At 42.6% G+C, this 15,756-nt stretch overlaps 1 protein-coding gene and 1 long non-coding RNA gene across 2 annotated transcripts in view; one reads left to right on the top strand and one right to left on the bottom strand.

The window, feature by feature from the left end:
- Positions 1 to 5,647, bottom strand: part of LOC130357922 (uncharacterized) — a 60,224-nt gene extending 54,577 nt beyond the window's left edge. Inside the window, exon 1 of the mRNA XM_056560675.1 lies at positions 5,548 to 5,647. Coding sequence (XP_056416650.1) covers positions 5,548 to 5,626 — 79 coding nt within the window. The 5' untranslated portion in view covers positions 5,627 to 5,647. The remainder of the gene's footprint in view (positions 1 to 5,547) is intronic.
- LOC130357924 (uncharacterized) overlaps positions 1 to 15,756 on the top strand; it is a 102,536-nt gene that overhangs the window by 26,689 nt on the left and 60,091 nt on the right. The gene's annotated exons all lie outside the window — the stretch shown is intronic.

The raw sequence follows: 15,756 nt of genomic DNA, 5'->3' as shown, positions 1-15,756 counted from the left end.
AATACTGGACACAAGGGGGGGGGGGGGACTTTAGGCATAAGGCGCACACACGTATCCTGTTCGTGACACCAAAAGTTGCGGTGAGGGTGTGATGAGGGCAGATGGAGTTTCCCTAGGGGAAGATGGCATTAACCCCTTGTGTTCGTGACACCAGGGCATGGTTTATCCTCTACACCACCCAAAGGTATACCGCTGGATCCTGGTTTAGGCGCGGGGCAAATAATGACTCTGACGTCAAGTTACGGAACAACGGCAGCTTTACTGAGTCAGACAGGTGTAACAGTCTATACAGCTTGGCTAGGCCCAAGCAGGTGACCATTACTTTAGAGACCACAGGGCTTGCTGGGATCTTATAGTAGACTTGATCAATTTGATGCACGGCCATGCAGACTTTACTTGGACTGACTTGACTGAGACTGACTATACCCCATTTGTAGCTTACCAGGCTTTGACTTGGACCTGGGGGAATAGTGGACTTGTGGATCTGTGGCTGCATGGTAGGCTTTGGCCTCCTCTGGACTCCAGACACACACCTAGGGCTTGACCTCACTGTAGCTTAGCAAAGACTCCTAGAGACTGTCTAGCTCCACCCAAGGCTTACATGGGGGAGACTAGGAGGGGTCCCATAGGTCACCCTGTAGACCACATTGTCACTGGTACTTTCCCTGGTTACAATCACATGACACATTTCTTAAAGGCATAACACATTATAGGTATAATACATTATATAACATAGGCACTGGAGGGGATATATACAAGAAATAGGTGAAGGGGGGCCCAGGGGTCAAATGATGGAGTCTGCCGGACAGGGCAGCTAGGGTATAGTGGTGCAACTCCTGTACTGGGCCACCAAAATTTTACATGTGCATTTTCCATAATCAGCAAAAAAAGACCATGGCGGAATTTATCAAAGGATTTACCTGCTTTTTGTGTTATAAAAGTGGGTTAATATGTCGCAGGATTTTTCTCAGTGTTAACTTTGCAACTTTTCCTGCTACTTTTAATTTACACAAGAAATCAAGGTGTGTTGTTACTTGTAGTAACTTTAACCTGTTGGGGACGAAGGGCGTATGCATACGCCCTTGCGTCCTGGTACTTAAGGACGAAGGGCGTATCCATACGCCCGTGGGAATTTCGGCCCCCGCCGCGCGCCGGGCGGGGACCGGGCCGGGGTGACTGCTGATATCTATCAGCAGGCACCCCGTGCAAATGCCCAGGGGGGTCACACTTGCGATTTGCGCCGATTCCGGGTCATTACGGGTCTATGGTGACCCGGTGACCCAGAATAGAAGGGGGATCGCGGGTGTCTAAGACACCCACGATCCCCCTAAAGCGATAGGAGTGAGGTGGCAGAGTTGCCACCCCTCCTATCTCTGCTATTGGTGGTCTAGACGCGACCACCAATAGCAGATCTGGGGCGGAGGGGTTTACTTTCGTTTTCCCCGTCCTGCCCTCCCACAATAGGCGGGGCAGAACGGGGAAAACGAAGAGGAGCGGCGCCGGAGTCCACTTACCCTTCCAGAGGCAGCGGAGCGACGGGGATCGGCGGCGGCGACGGAGATCGGCGGCGTGCGGCAGAAGAGGACGGCTCCCGGATGCGACGGAAGCCGGTGAGTAGTTGCATAGCAACATCTAGAGGGCTACAGTCTGAGACCACTATAGTGGTCTCTAGACTGTAGCCCTCCAGATGTTGCAAAACTACAACTCCCAGCATGCCCAGACAGCTGTTTGCTGTGTGGGCATGCTGGAATTTGTAGTTTTGCAACAGCTGGAGGTCTGCAGTTTAGAGACCACTGCACAGTGATCTCTATACTGCCCTCTAGATCTTGCAAAACTACAACTCCTAGCATGCCCACACAGGCTGTTTGCTGTCTGGGCATGCTGGGAGTTGTAGTTTTGCAACATCTGGAGGTCCACAGTTTGGAGATCACTGTTCAGTGGTCTCTAAATTGTAGCACTCCAGATGTTGCAAAACTACAAATTCCAGCAGGCCCACACAGAAAACAGCTGTCTCGGCATGCTGGGAGTTGTAGTTGCGTACCTCCAGCTGTTGCATAACTACATCTCCCAGCATGCCCTTCTGTGATCAGACATGCTGGGAATTGTAGTTTTGCAACAGCTGGAGGCACACTGGTTGGAAAATACTGAGTTAGGTAACAGAACCCAACTCAGTATTTTCCAACCAGTGTGCCTCCAGCTGTTTCAAAACTACAACTCCCAGCATGTACTGACAGACCGTGCATGCTGAGAGTTGTAGTTTTGCAACAGCTAGAGGCTCACTGGTTGGAAAATACTGAGTTAGGTAACAGAACCTAACTGAAGGTTTTCCAACCAGTGTGCCTCCAGCTGTTGCAAAACTACAACTCCCAGCAGGTACTGACAGACCGTGCATGCTGGGAGTTGTAGTTTTGCAACAGCTGGAGGATCACTGGTTGGAAAATACTGAGTTAGGTAACAGAACCTAACTGAAGGTTTTCCAACCAGTGTGCCTCCAACTGTTGCAAAACTACAACTCCCAGCATGTACTGACAGACCGTGCATGCTGGGAGTTGTAGTTTTGAAACAGCTGGAGGTTTGCCCTCCCCCCCCCCCATGTGAACGTACAGGGTACATTCACACGGGCGGGTTTACAGCAAGTTTCCTGCTTCAAGTATGAGCTGCGGCGAATTTTTCGCCGCAGCGCAAATTCCTAGCGGGAAACTCAACGTAACCCGCCAGTGTGAATGTACCCTAAAAACACTACACTATACTAACACCTAATAAAGAGTAAAACACTACATAAACACCCCCTTACACTGTCCCCCCCCCCCCAATAGAAATGAAAAACGTATTGTACAGCAGTGTTTCCAAAACGGAGCCTCCAGCTGTTGCAAAACAACAACTCCCAGCATTTCCGGACAGCCACTGACTGTCCAGGCATGCTGGGAGTTTAGCAACAGCTGGAGGCACCCTGTTTGGGAATCACTGGCATAGAATACCCCTATGTCCACCCCTATGCAACCCCTAATTTAGTCTTCAAATGCGCATGGTGCTCTCTCACTTTGGAGCCCTGTCGTATTTCAAGGAAACAGTTTAGGGACACATATGGGGTATTTCCGTACTCGGGAGAAATTGCACTACAAATTTTGGGGGGCTTTTTCTCCTTTTACCCCTTATGAAAAGGAAAAGTTGGGGTCTACACCAGCCTGTTAGTGTAAAAAAAAAAATTTTTTACACTAACATGCTGGTGTTGCCCTTTACTTTTTATTTTCACAAGAGGTAAAAGGAAAAAGACCCCCAAAATTTGTAACGCAATTTCTCCTGAGTACGGACATACCCCATATATGGGCGTAAAATGCTCTGCGGGCTCACAACAAGGCTCAGGAGTGAGAGCGCACTATGTACATTTGAGGCCTAAATTGGTGATTTGCACAGGGGTGGCTGATTTTACAGCGGTTCTGACATAAATGCAAAAAAATAAATACCCACATGTGACCCCATTTTGGAAACTACACCCCTCACGGAATGTAACAAGGGGTACAGTGAGCATTTACGCCCCACAGGGGTCTGACAGATTTTTGGAACAGTGGTACGTGAAAATGAAAAATTAAATTTTTTTGTTTGCACAGCCCACTGTTCCAAAGATCTGTCAAACGCCAGTGGGGTGTAAATGCTCACTGTACCCCTTATTACATTCCGTGAGGGGTGTAGTTTCCAAAATGGGGTCACATGTGGGGGGGTTCACTGTTCTGGCACCACGGGGGGCTTTGTAAATGCACATGGCCCCCGACTTCCATTCCAAACAAATTATCTCTCTAAAAGCTCAATGGCGCTCCTTCTCTTCTGAGCATTGAAGTTCGCTCGCAGTGCACTTGACATCCAAACATGGGGTATTTCCATACTCAGAAGAAATGGGGTTACAAATTTTGGGGGGGCATTTTCTCCTATTACCCTTTGTAAAAAAGTAAAATTTGGGGAAAAACCAGCATTTTAGTGGAAAAATATTTTTTTTTCATTTACACATCCGACTTTAACAAAAAGTTGTCAAACACCTGTGGGGTGTTAAGGCTCACCGTACCCCTTGTTACGTTCCTTGAGGGGTGTCGTTTCCATAATAGTGTGCAATGTGTTTTTTTTTGCTGTCCTGGCACCATAGGGGCTTCCTAAATGGGACATGCCCCCCAAAAACCATTTCAGAAAAACTCACTCTCCTAAATCCCATTGTTGCTCCTTCGCTTCTGAGCCCTCTAGTGCACCCGCCGAACACTTGACATACACATATGAGGTATTTTCTTACTCAAGAGAAATTGGGTTACAAATTTTAAGAGGATTTTTTTCCTTTTACCCCTTGTAAAAATTCAAAAACTGGGTCTACAAGAACATGCCAGTGTAAAAAATGAAGATTTTGAATTTTCTCCTTCACTTTGCTGCTATTCCTGTGAAACACCTAAAGGGTTAAAATGCTGACTGAATACTTTTTGAATACTTTGAGTGGTGTAGTTTTTATAATGGGGTCATTTATGGGGTATTTCTAACCAGAAGACCCTTCAAATCCACTTCAAACCTGAACTGGTCCCTGAAAAATTCAGATTTTGAAAATTTTGCGAAAAATTGGAAAATTGTTGCTGAACTTTGAAGCCCTCTAGTGTCTTCCAAAAGTAAAAACTCATCAATTTTATGATGCAAACATAAAGTAGACATATTGTATATGTGAATCAATATATAATTTATTTGGAATATCAATATTCCTTATAAGCAGAGAGCTTCAAAGTTAGAAAAATGCTAAATTTTCACATTTTTCATGAAATTTTAGAATTTTTCACCAAGAAAGGATGCAAGTATCGCCGAAAATTTACCACTAACATAAAGTAAAATATGTCACGAAAAAACAATCTCGGAATCAAATTTATAAGTAAAAGCATTCCAGAGTTATTAATGCTTAAAATGACAGTGGTCAGATTTGCAAAAAATGCTCCCGTCCTTAGCGTCATAATGGGCTCCGTCCCCAAGGGGTTAATGCAGTGGAAATAAATTTATTATAAGCGATTTGTCACAATTTGTCCCAAATCTACACAAGCTCAGACCTGACTAAAATTGGCTGTGGACAGCATTTTTGAAAGGTTGTACATTTTGGCGCAAATATGTTAAAGGGGCTTTGGGCAAACAGGTTTTATTTCTTTGCTGCTTTTTTTTTTTTTGCCAAAAATGCATATGTAAAATAAAATATTCAGGAAAGTTTTGTCCATCAATAGCATTACATACTGAAAGTCATGAATTGCCCCTTTAATAATCACTTTATATTACTATATTACACACCATACAACATTGCATCTCAAATATAAAAATGCAAATTCTATCTTATGAGCTGAAGAGCAAATCAATACTTTTTAATAGAGCTTTGCCAACAAACACATCTGTAAACTTAATCTTTTCAAAAAAGAATTAGTGCTCCTGATCAAAAATTCATAGAAATGAAAATTTTAACAGGTCCTCTTCATTGTTATTTTCATAAATAAATGTTAAAAAGGAAAATATATTTTCTTTGCAAATAAGTAAACTGTAACTTACACTGTATCCATGTATAGAAGAAAAGCTGAAAAGCCATGGGTCCAAGAACTGTTTGAAAGAGCCATGAATTGACCAACATGGTGATTATGATGCTGGTTGTGTGCCCTCTCCCAAAGAACAATAGAATTGTTGGGACACCGTCCAATCATCATGAGCAATGTGTCCTCATCATTCTTCCCAGGTCTAAATTATAGGAAGTTTTGGAATTTGCAGATAACCACAGAAAGGAAATGCTTTGTCATTTTGGGCACTCTGCTATATAAAGTGGGAAAACCACAGACAGATCTTAACATATTGTTTATTTTCACAGAATATTACATTTCTGATACGTTATTAAATGGACATCATGGATAAAGACTTATTTAAGACCATATTAGGAAAGGGCATGGAAAAAATGTACGTTAATTGTTAAAACAGCAGGCCATATAAAAGGATTGTGGTTATTTTCCTTTGCGCCCTTATGCCACAAATAATGTGCTGTGTCTGCAATTAAATGACATAACTTTCAATCTTCCTAACAGATTTTACTGCCATGGTCACACAATTAACATAAATGCAAGGCAGGCGCATTAAGGACAATTGTTATACTATATTTATACAAAACAAGGATAAGGATAAGGCACATCACGTAGGAGTCAATAAAGAAAAAACACAATTTAAAAAAAAAACAATGTTCTTATGGTTCTTGAATAAATACGGTACATAGCTGGCTGTACGTAAAAGATATTGCAAATAAGCATATGAGTGCGTGCGTATAAAAAAATCTGTATAGGTTGCATTAAAGTGCAAAAATAACTAAAAGAGTAATTATAAGCATTGTCATAGCACCTTAACCCCTTAAAGGGGTACTCCGGTGCTTAGACATCTTATCCCCTATCCAAAGGATCGGGGATAAGATGTCTGATCGCGGGAGTCCGGCCGCTGGGGACCCCCGTGATCTTGCACGCGGCACCCTGTTTGTAATCAGTCCCCGTGTGACGTCACACTCCACCCCTCAATGCAAGCCTACAGGAGGGGGCGTGATAGCTTTCACGCCCCCTCCCGTAGGCTTGTATTGAGGGGCGGAGCGTGACGTCACACTGGGGCGGAGACGTGACGTCACACGCCGTCGGCCCTGTGGTCGCCGGTAATCAGACCCGGAGCGAACACGCTTCGGAGACTGATTACAAACGGGGTGCGGCGGGACTCCCGCGATCAGGCATCTTATCCCCTATCCTTTGGATAGGAGACAAGATGTCTAAGCACTGGAGTACCGCTTTAAGGACTGAGCCCTTTTTCACCTTAAGGACTCAGCCCATTTTTGCGATTCTGACAACTGTCACTTTATGCATTAATAACTCTGGGATTCTTTTACCGATTATTCTGATTCCGAGATAGTTTTTTCGTGACATATTCTACCTTAACACAGTGGTAAATTTTCATCGTTACTTGCATCCTTTCTTTCATTCAATTTTCAATTTCATGAAAATTTTAAAAATTTAGCATTTTTCTAACTTTGAAACTCTCTGCTTGTAAGGAAAATGGATATTGCAAATAAATTACCGTATATACTCGAGTATAAGCCGACCCGAGTATAAGCCGAGACCCCTAATTTCAACCTAAAATCCCAGGAAAAGTTATTGACTCGAGTATAAGCCTAGGGTGGGAAATACCTCATCCCCCCCTGTCATCATCCAGACCCGTCATTAACATCCTCATCATCATCCCCTTGTCATCATCCCACACATCCCCCCTTCATCATCCCCTTATCATCCCGCACATCCCCCCTTCATCATCCCCTTATCATCCCGCACATCCCCCCTTCATCATCCCCTTATCATCCCACACATCCCCCCTTCATCATCCCCTTGTAATCATCCCACACCCCCCCTTCATCATCCCCGTGTCATCATCCCCACCCCCCTTCATCATCCCACACCCCCCCTTCATCATCCTCTTCTCATCATTCGCCCTCAGTGGTCTTCAACCTGCGGACCTCCAGAGGTTTCAAAACTACAACTCCCAGCAAGCCCGGGCAGCCATCGGCTGTCCGGGCTTGCTGGGAGTTGTAGTTTTGAAACCTCCGGAGGTCCGCAGGTTGAAGACCACTGCGGCCTTCAACATCATCCATCCCCCTCTCACCCCCTTTAGTTCTGAGTACTCACCTCCGCTCGGCGCTGGTCCGGTCCTGCAGGGCTATCCGGTGAGGAGGTGGTCCGGTGGGATAGTGGTTTCGGGCTGCTATCTTCACCGGGGGCGCCTCTTCTCCGCGCTTCCGGCCCGGAATAGAGGCGTTGCCTTGACAACGACGCAGAAGTACGTTGGCAATGAACGCACCTCTGTATCGTTGTCAAGGCAACGTGACTATTCTGAGGCCGGGCCCGAAGCGCTTAGAAGAGGCCTCCCCGGTGAAGATAGCAGCCTGGAACCACTATCCCACCGGACCACCTCCTCGCCGGACAGCCCTGCAGGACCGGACCAGCGCCGAGCGGAGGTGAGTACTCAGAACTAAAGGGGGTGAGAGGGGGCTGGATGATGTTGAAGGCCGCAGTGGTCTTCAACCTGCGGACCTCCGGAGGTTTCAAAACTACAACTCCCAGCAAGCCCGGACAGCCGATGGCTGCCCGGGCTTGCTGGGAGTTGTAGTTTTGAAACCTCTGGAAGTCCGCAGGTTGAAGACCACTGCGGGTGGGGGAGTTCACTCGAGTATAAGCCGAGGGGGGTGTTTTCAGCACGAAAAATCGTGCTGAAAAACTCGGCTTATACTCGAGTATATACGGTATATATTGATTCACATATACAATATGTCTACTTTATATTTGCATCATAAAGTTGACATGTTTTTACTTTTGTAAGACATCAGAGGGCTTCAAAGTTCTGCAGCAATTTTCCACAAAATTTTTAAAATCGGAATTTTTCAGGGACCAGTTAAGTTTTGAAGTGGATTTGAGGGGTCTTCTTATTAGATATACCCCATAGATGATCCCATTATAAAAACTGCACCCCCCCCCCAAAGTATTCAAAATGATATCCAGAAAGTGTGTTAGGAGAAAATTCTAAATCTTCATTTTTTTACACTCGCATGTTCTTGTAGACCCAGTTTTTGAAATTTTAAAAGGGGTAAAAGGAGAAAAAGCCCCCCAAAATTTGTCATCCAATTTCTCTTGAGTAAGGAAATACCTCATATGTCAAGTGCTCTGTGGGTGCACTACAAGGCTCAGAAAGGATTTTGGAGAGTGAGTTTTTCTGAAATGGTTTTTGGGGGTATGTCACATTTAGGAAGCCCCTTTGGTGCCAGAACAGCAGAAAACCCCCCACATGGCATACTTTTTTGGAAACTACACCCCCCTAACAAGGGGTCCGCTGAGCCTTAACACCCACAGGTGTTTGACGACTTTTCGTTAAAGTCGGATGTGTAAATGAATTTTTTTTTTCACTAAAATGCTGGTTTTCCCCAAATTTAACATTTTTACAAGGTGTAATAGGAGAAAATGCCCCCCAAAATTTGTAACTCCATCTCTTCTGAGTATGGAAATACCCCATGTGTGGACGTCAAGTGCACTGCGGGCGCACTACAATGCTCAGAAGAGTAGTCACATTTGGCTTTTGGAAAGCAAATTTTTCTGAAATTGTTTTTGGGGGGCATGTCGCATTTAGGAAGCCTCTATGGTGCCAAAACAGCAAAAAAAAACAAAAAAAACCCGGCATACTATTTTGAAAACTACACCCCTCAAGGAACGTAACGAGGCATACAGTGAGCCTTAACACCCCACAGGTGCTTGACAAATTTCTGCTAAAGTTGGACATGAAAATGAAAAATTTAATTTTTTTTCACTAAAATGCTGGTGTTACCACAAATTTTTCATTTTCACAAGGGGTAATTGGAAAAAAAGCCTCCCAAAATTTGTAACCCCATTTCTTCTGAGTATGGAAATACCCCATATGTGGATGTAAATTGCTCTCGGGTGTACTACAATGCTCAGAAGAGGAGAAGCACCATTGGGCGTTTGGTGAGAGAATTTGGTTGGAATAGAAGTGGGAGGCCATGTGTGTTTACACAGCCCCCCGTGGTGCCAGAACAGTGGACCCCCCCACATGTGACCCCATTTTGGAAACTACACTCCTCACAGAATTTCATAAGGGATGCAGTGAACATTTACACCCCACTGGCGTTTGGCAGATCTTTGGAACAGTGGGCTGTGCAAATGAAAAATTTTTTTTTTCATTTTCACAGACCACTGTTCCAAAAATCTGTCAGACACCTGTGGGGCGTAAATGCTCACTGTTGGACGATAGCTGTGACTGGGCAGTCAACATACAGGGTTATAGTCTATTCGGACTAAACGGAAAGGGGGGGAGTTCATCTGTATGTGAAATCGAGTCTGAAGGCCGCACTACGGGAGGATATATGGGAGGGAAACGATAATGTAGAGTCATTATGGGTAGAAATATATGAAGATAAAAATAAAAAAATTCTGGTAGGGGTTTGCTATAAGCCACCAAACAGAATGGAGGAGACAGAAGATCAATTACTGAGGCAAATAAACAAGGCAGCAAATCATAATGAGGTGATAATAATGGAGAACTTTAACTATCCTGATATAAACTGGGAGACTGAGACCTGTGAATCTCATAAAGGAAACAGGTTTCTGACTAGAGCTAAAGACAATTATCTGTCCCAAATGGTGCAGGGCCCGACCAGAGGGGGCGCCCTACTAGACTTAATATTAACCAGCAGACCTGATAGAGTAACTAATGTGCAAGTAGAAGGATATCTAGGAAATAATGACCATAATATAATACATTATAACTTCTTCTTCAACAAGGAAAAATCTGAGGGGCCACAAAAACAGTTAACTTTAGGAAGGCAAAGTTTGATCAACTCAGAGAAGCCCTTAACAATATAAAATGGGATAATGTCCTCAAAAACAAGAATACTGACACTAAATGGGAGACTTTCAAAAATATCTTAAATTCTCACTGTGAGATGTATATACCTTATGGGAATAAAAGGGTCAGAAATAAAAGAAAACCAATATGGATGAACAAAAATGTTAAGGGGGCATTAAATGACAAATATAAAGCATTTAAACTACTAAAACAGGACGGCAGTGAGGAAGCATTAAAAAGCTATAGAGAAAAAAGTTAAATATGTAAAAAAAACAGATAAAAACCGCAAAAATAGAGACAGAAAGACTCATTGCCAAAGAGAGTAAAACTAACCCCAAAATGTTCTTTAACTATATAAATAGCAAAAAGATCAAAAATGAAAGTGTAGGAAGAAATTATAAATGGAGATCATGAAAGGGCAAATATATTAACCCCTTAACGACGCAGGACGTATATTTACGTCCTGCGCCGGCTCCCGCGATATGAAGCGGGATCGCGCCGCGATCCCGCATCATATCGCGTGGGTCCCAGCGCTAATCAACGGCCGGGACCCGCGGCTAATACCACACATCGCCGATCGCGGCGATGTGCGGTATTAACCCTTTAGAAGCGGCGGTCAAAGCTGACCGCCGCTTCTAAAGTGAAACTGAAAGTATCCCGGCTGCTCAGTCGGGCTGTTCGGGACCGCCGCGGTGAAATCGCGGCGTCCCGAACAGCTGATCGGACACCGGAAGGGCTCTTACCTGCCTCCTCGGTGTCCGATCGACGAATGACTGCTCCGTGCCTGAGATCCAGGTAGGAGCAGTCAAGCGCCGATAATGCTGATCACAGGCGTGTTAATACATGCCTGTGATCAGGATGAGAGATCAGTGTGTGCAGTGTTATAGGTCCCTATGGGACCTATAACACTGCAAAAAAAAAGTAAAAAAAAAGTGTTAATAAAGGTCATTTAACCCCTTCCCTAATAAAAGTTTGAATCACCCCCCTTTTCCCATAAAAAAAATAAAACAGTGTAAAAAAAATTAAAATAAACATATGTGGTATCGCCGCATGCGTAAATGTCCGAACTATAAAAATATATCATTAATTAAGCCGTACGGTCAATGGCGTACGCGCAAAAAAATACCAAAGTCCAAAAAAGCGTATTTTGGTAACTTTTTATAACATTAAAAAATGAATTAAAAGTGATCAAAATGTCAGATCAAAACAAAAATCATACCAATAAAAACTTAAGATCACGGCGCAAAAAATGAGTCCTCATACCGCCCCGTACGTGGAAAAATAAAAAGTTATAGGGGTCAGAAGATGACATTTTTAAACGTATAAATTTTCCTGCATGTAGTTATGATTTTTTCCAGAAGTACGACAAAATCAAACCTATATAAGTAGGGTATCATTTTAACCGTATGGACCTACAAAATAATGATAAGGTGTAATTTTTACCGAAATATGCACTGCGTAGAAACGGAAGCCCCCAAAAGTTACAAAATGGCGTTTTTTTTTCGATTTTGTCGCACAATGATTTTTTTTTCCGTTTCGCCGTGCATTTTTCGGTAAAATGACTAATGTCACTGCAAAGTAGAATTGGCGACGCAAAAAATAAGCCATAATATGGATTTTTAGGTGGAAAATTGAAAGGGTTATGATTTTTAAAAGGTAAGGAGGAAAAAACGAAAGTGCAAAAACGGAAAAACCCTGAGTCCTTAAGGGGTTAAACAAATTCTTCTCCACTGTGTTCACCAAGGAAAACGAAATGCCAGGTGAAATACAGTGAGATAAGGTAAACTCCCCAGTACAGGTCACCTGTCTAACACAGGAAGAAGTACAGTGCCGCCTACAAAAAATCAAAATAGACAAATCACCAGGTCCAGATGGCATTCACCCCCATGTTCTAAAGGAATTAAGTAATGTAATAGACAGACCCCTATTTTTAATATTTACGGACTCTTTAGTGACAGGGACTGTTCCCCTGGACTGGCGCATGGCAAATGTGGTACCAATATTTAAAAAGGGATCAAAAGGTGACCCGGGAATTATAGACCTGTTAGTTTAACCTCCGTTGTATGTAAATTGTTTAAGGGTTGAGGGTGATGATGTCGTTCGCCAGACATGTGACCGCACTCCGTGCCCGGCGATGTTCCCATTCATTTCTCTGGTGGATTACTAAGGGGAAGTCCCGTGTGCATGTAGGTCCCGGTTGCGTGACTTGAGGTCATGTGAGAGTCGGGCGGCTGGGTCCCGTGACTCGTGGATGTATCCTGTGATTGGTTGTTTGCCTCTCCCTCCCACATACACGAAAGCATCGCTTCTAATATGACATGAGCCCAGCATGGCGTGGGGCTTTGTTTACCAACACAGGCTGGCCAGCCCTGACGCCGTGGTTCCTCTCTGTCCTGTGAGTTAATTATGTATTATTATCAGCTGCTATAATTATGTATATTTATAGCACATTGTGGGGACATTTTATTCACTTTTGTAACACACTGACACTAAGTAATATTGTGATGATTCGCTTAATTTTTGCACTATAGTTGCTTTATTTTATATATTTATACTAATTATGTTCTAATTGAGCAAATGCCTGTATCACATGATCATTCTTATTTAAACAACTGCTATTCACTTGCACTTTGGACTTGAGAAAGGTGGTGTGAGACCACAGAAACGTTGGAATAAAACACATTTTTCATTTTTGGATGCTCTGGTGTGCTGCAGCTGCCCTTTTTTGTTTCTGCAAATTTTGGACCCAGGAGTGGGGTCCCTGAGTCTGCCTGCACCCACAGATTTGCCTTTGCTTGAGATTGCTGCTTCAGATTTTCATATATATATATATATATATATATATATATATATATATATATATAAATATATCAATTTAATCAAAAAGTGCGCTGAGAGCCTCCATTTTTTGACCTAGAGTGCTGTTGCAACTTTCTTGTTTATATATATATATATATATATATATATATATAAATCTAGGGAATTTAGAGATTCATATAAAAAATGACCATTGAAGTGGCTATTAATCAGTTCTTTCTATGCATTCATTTAAGCCTTCAGGCCACATCGTCTTCAGTCGGAAGATCAAGTAAGATTCTCTATTTATTAATTGTTGATAACGATTAGGACTGTTTTCCATAATTGATTCAATCAAACATGCCGATAAGTTTGAGACATTGAGAAAGGGCAATGTGGCGAGAAACACTGTGCTTCATGAATTTATTGGCAATATTAGATGTTTATTCATTCTTGTGCATAAGCTCTGTACAGTGCGGCCAATGTACTGAATCCCACATTGGCAGGTTAATAAATAAATAGCATAAGAGGAGGCACAGTTATTATTTTCCCCAATAGTGAAATTTTCACCAGTGGATCGTGAACATAGGACATCAGTGCCCGACAGAGGAATCCATTTACAACAAAGGCATCTAGGGACCCCACATCTAAAAGTACCAACCAATTTATATGATCTTAATGCGGTGATTTTGTTGTTAGTGGTGATAACTTTTAGCCTACTGGGGGCTAGGTGGTTCCGAAGAGTTTTTGCTCTACAGAAAGTCATTACAGGCTGCTTGGGAAGACTATTTTTTAGAATAGGGTCAGAAAGGAGGATTGGCCAATGTTTCGTGAGGATTCTACATATTTTTGCAGGAGCATTATTATAAGTAGTGATGAAATTGTATTTCCGTTTCTTGTCACATCCAGGACCATCTATGAAGTTATTTTTGTGTCCTTCTTTATTTTTTGGAGATTTAAAAATCAAATCAGTTTGTTTAAAATGACTTGCTTTCTTGTATGCTGTTGTAAGGATTTTTTGGGGAGTATCCTTTTTCCAAAAATCGATCTTGAAGAATCCTGGATTGTTTAAAAAAATCAGGATCATCACTACAATATTTTCTGATTCGTTGATATTTCTCGAAGGGCACATTGCAGATCCATTTGGGAAAGTGGCAACTGTTAAAATTGAGGAAACTATATATGCCTATATGCATAGTACTGAACAGTATTAACAGTCTAATGATTGCTATCAATAGTCCCCTAGGGGAAAATTGTAAAAAAAAATGTGAAAAAAGTTTTTAAATCAAAATATAATGCTAATGATACAGTATGGTAAACAACGTAAAGGTAAAAAAAAAAAAAAGTCCCCCCAGTGTTTTAGGGGTTGCTCGGACATAGGAGATATGCTCCATATTTGGTGGACATGCCCCAAAGTCTCCACCTTCTGGAACCAAGTGACTGACTTAATTTCTGCCATTCTGAACCGTGTGTTTAGTTGTGAACCAGCAGTGTGCCTCCTAGGGCACAAGCCTAATGGGATGCCTAATGCTTTATTTCGCTTAACTCAGTTAATCCTATTGGCTGCCCGCATACATATTGCCTCTAAATGGAAATCCCCTGACCTTTCGCTACCTATGGTGATCTCCCGTGTTAACAATATTATGGTCATGGAACGATTGAACGCCTTAAGATTTAATACCATGCAGGGGTTTGAGAGGATATGGGACCCTTGGCTTTCCTCTCCTCATGCCCCTGACATGTCCTACTATTTTACTCTATGATTTTGTCTATAAACAGGACCCTCCGCCCCCATAGGACCGGTCTCGCCCATTATTAATGTTACCTTTACTCCTTTTAGATCACCTGCAGCCCCGTTCAAACCCTAGTGTCTCTTCCTCTCACCCTTATCCGCCCCTCCTCATGTGTCATTAACTGGACTAATACTAGTTCTAGTTGTGTTACATGGCACTCAGCCTGCTTCTGTTCATACTGCATCTTTGACGTGCCTTAGTTGATGATTTGTTGTTGATTATGCCTTTTCAACCAAGCGCCTGTGCGCGCAGTGCAAGGTTTATGTACCTTATCTCTGTGTTTTAATAAATTTTCTCTTTTTGACACAAAAAAAAAAAAGGCAGGAATTGCTGCTTTTTGCCTACATCACATTCCAGAAAAATGAAATAAAAAGTGAACAAAGAGTCACATATACACAAAAGTGGTACTAATAAAATCTACAGATCAAGGTGCAGAAAATGAGTCCTAATATGGGTCTGTGGATGGAAAATTAAAAGAGTTATGGATTTTAGAATGCAAGGAATAAAAAACAAAAACACTAAAATGAAACTGTTATACCACAAAGGCACAGTAGTTGGCACAAAACACTGTATATAGCAGTCAATTAAGTCATTCAAGCAAACAGCAGCTCATCTTGCGTGCCGGCCACCTCTACATTTCCTGGGGTGCACAGCAACTTTGGAAACATAAAGTCCATTCAAATAACGGCATAGAAGAATGAAAGGTCACATTCGCCAGGTTGTTGTGCCAGTTTTATGGCAAGTAGTTCAT

The sequence above is a fragment of the Hyla sarda genome, chromosome 2 (assembly GCF_029499605.1).
Source record: "Hyla sarda isolate aHylSar1 chromosome 2, aHylSar1.hap1, whole genome shotgun sequence".
In the NCBI taxonomy this organism is placed as follows: domain Eukaryota; kingdom Metazoa; phylum Chordata; class Amphibia; order Anura; family Hylidae; genus Hyla; species Hyla sarda.
Note: the sequence above shows the minus strand (reverse complement) of the source record. Positions and strands in the feature narration are given on the sequence as shown.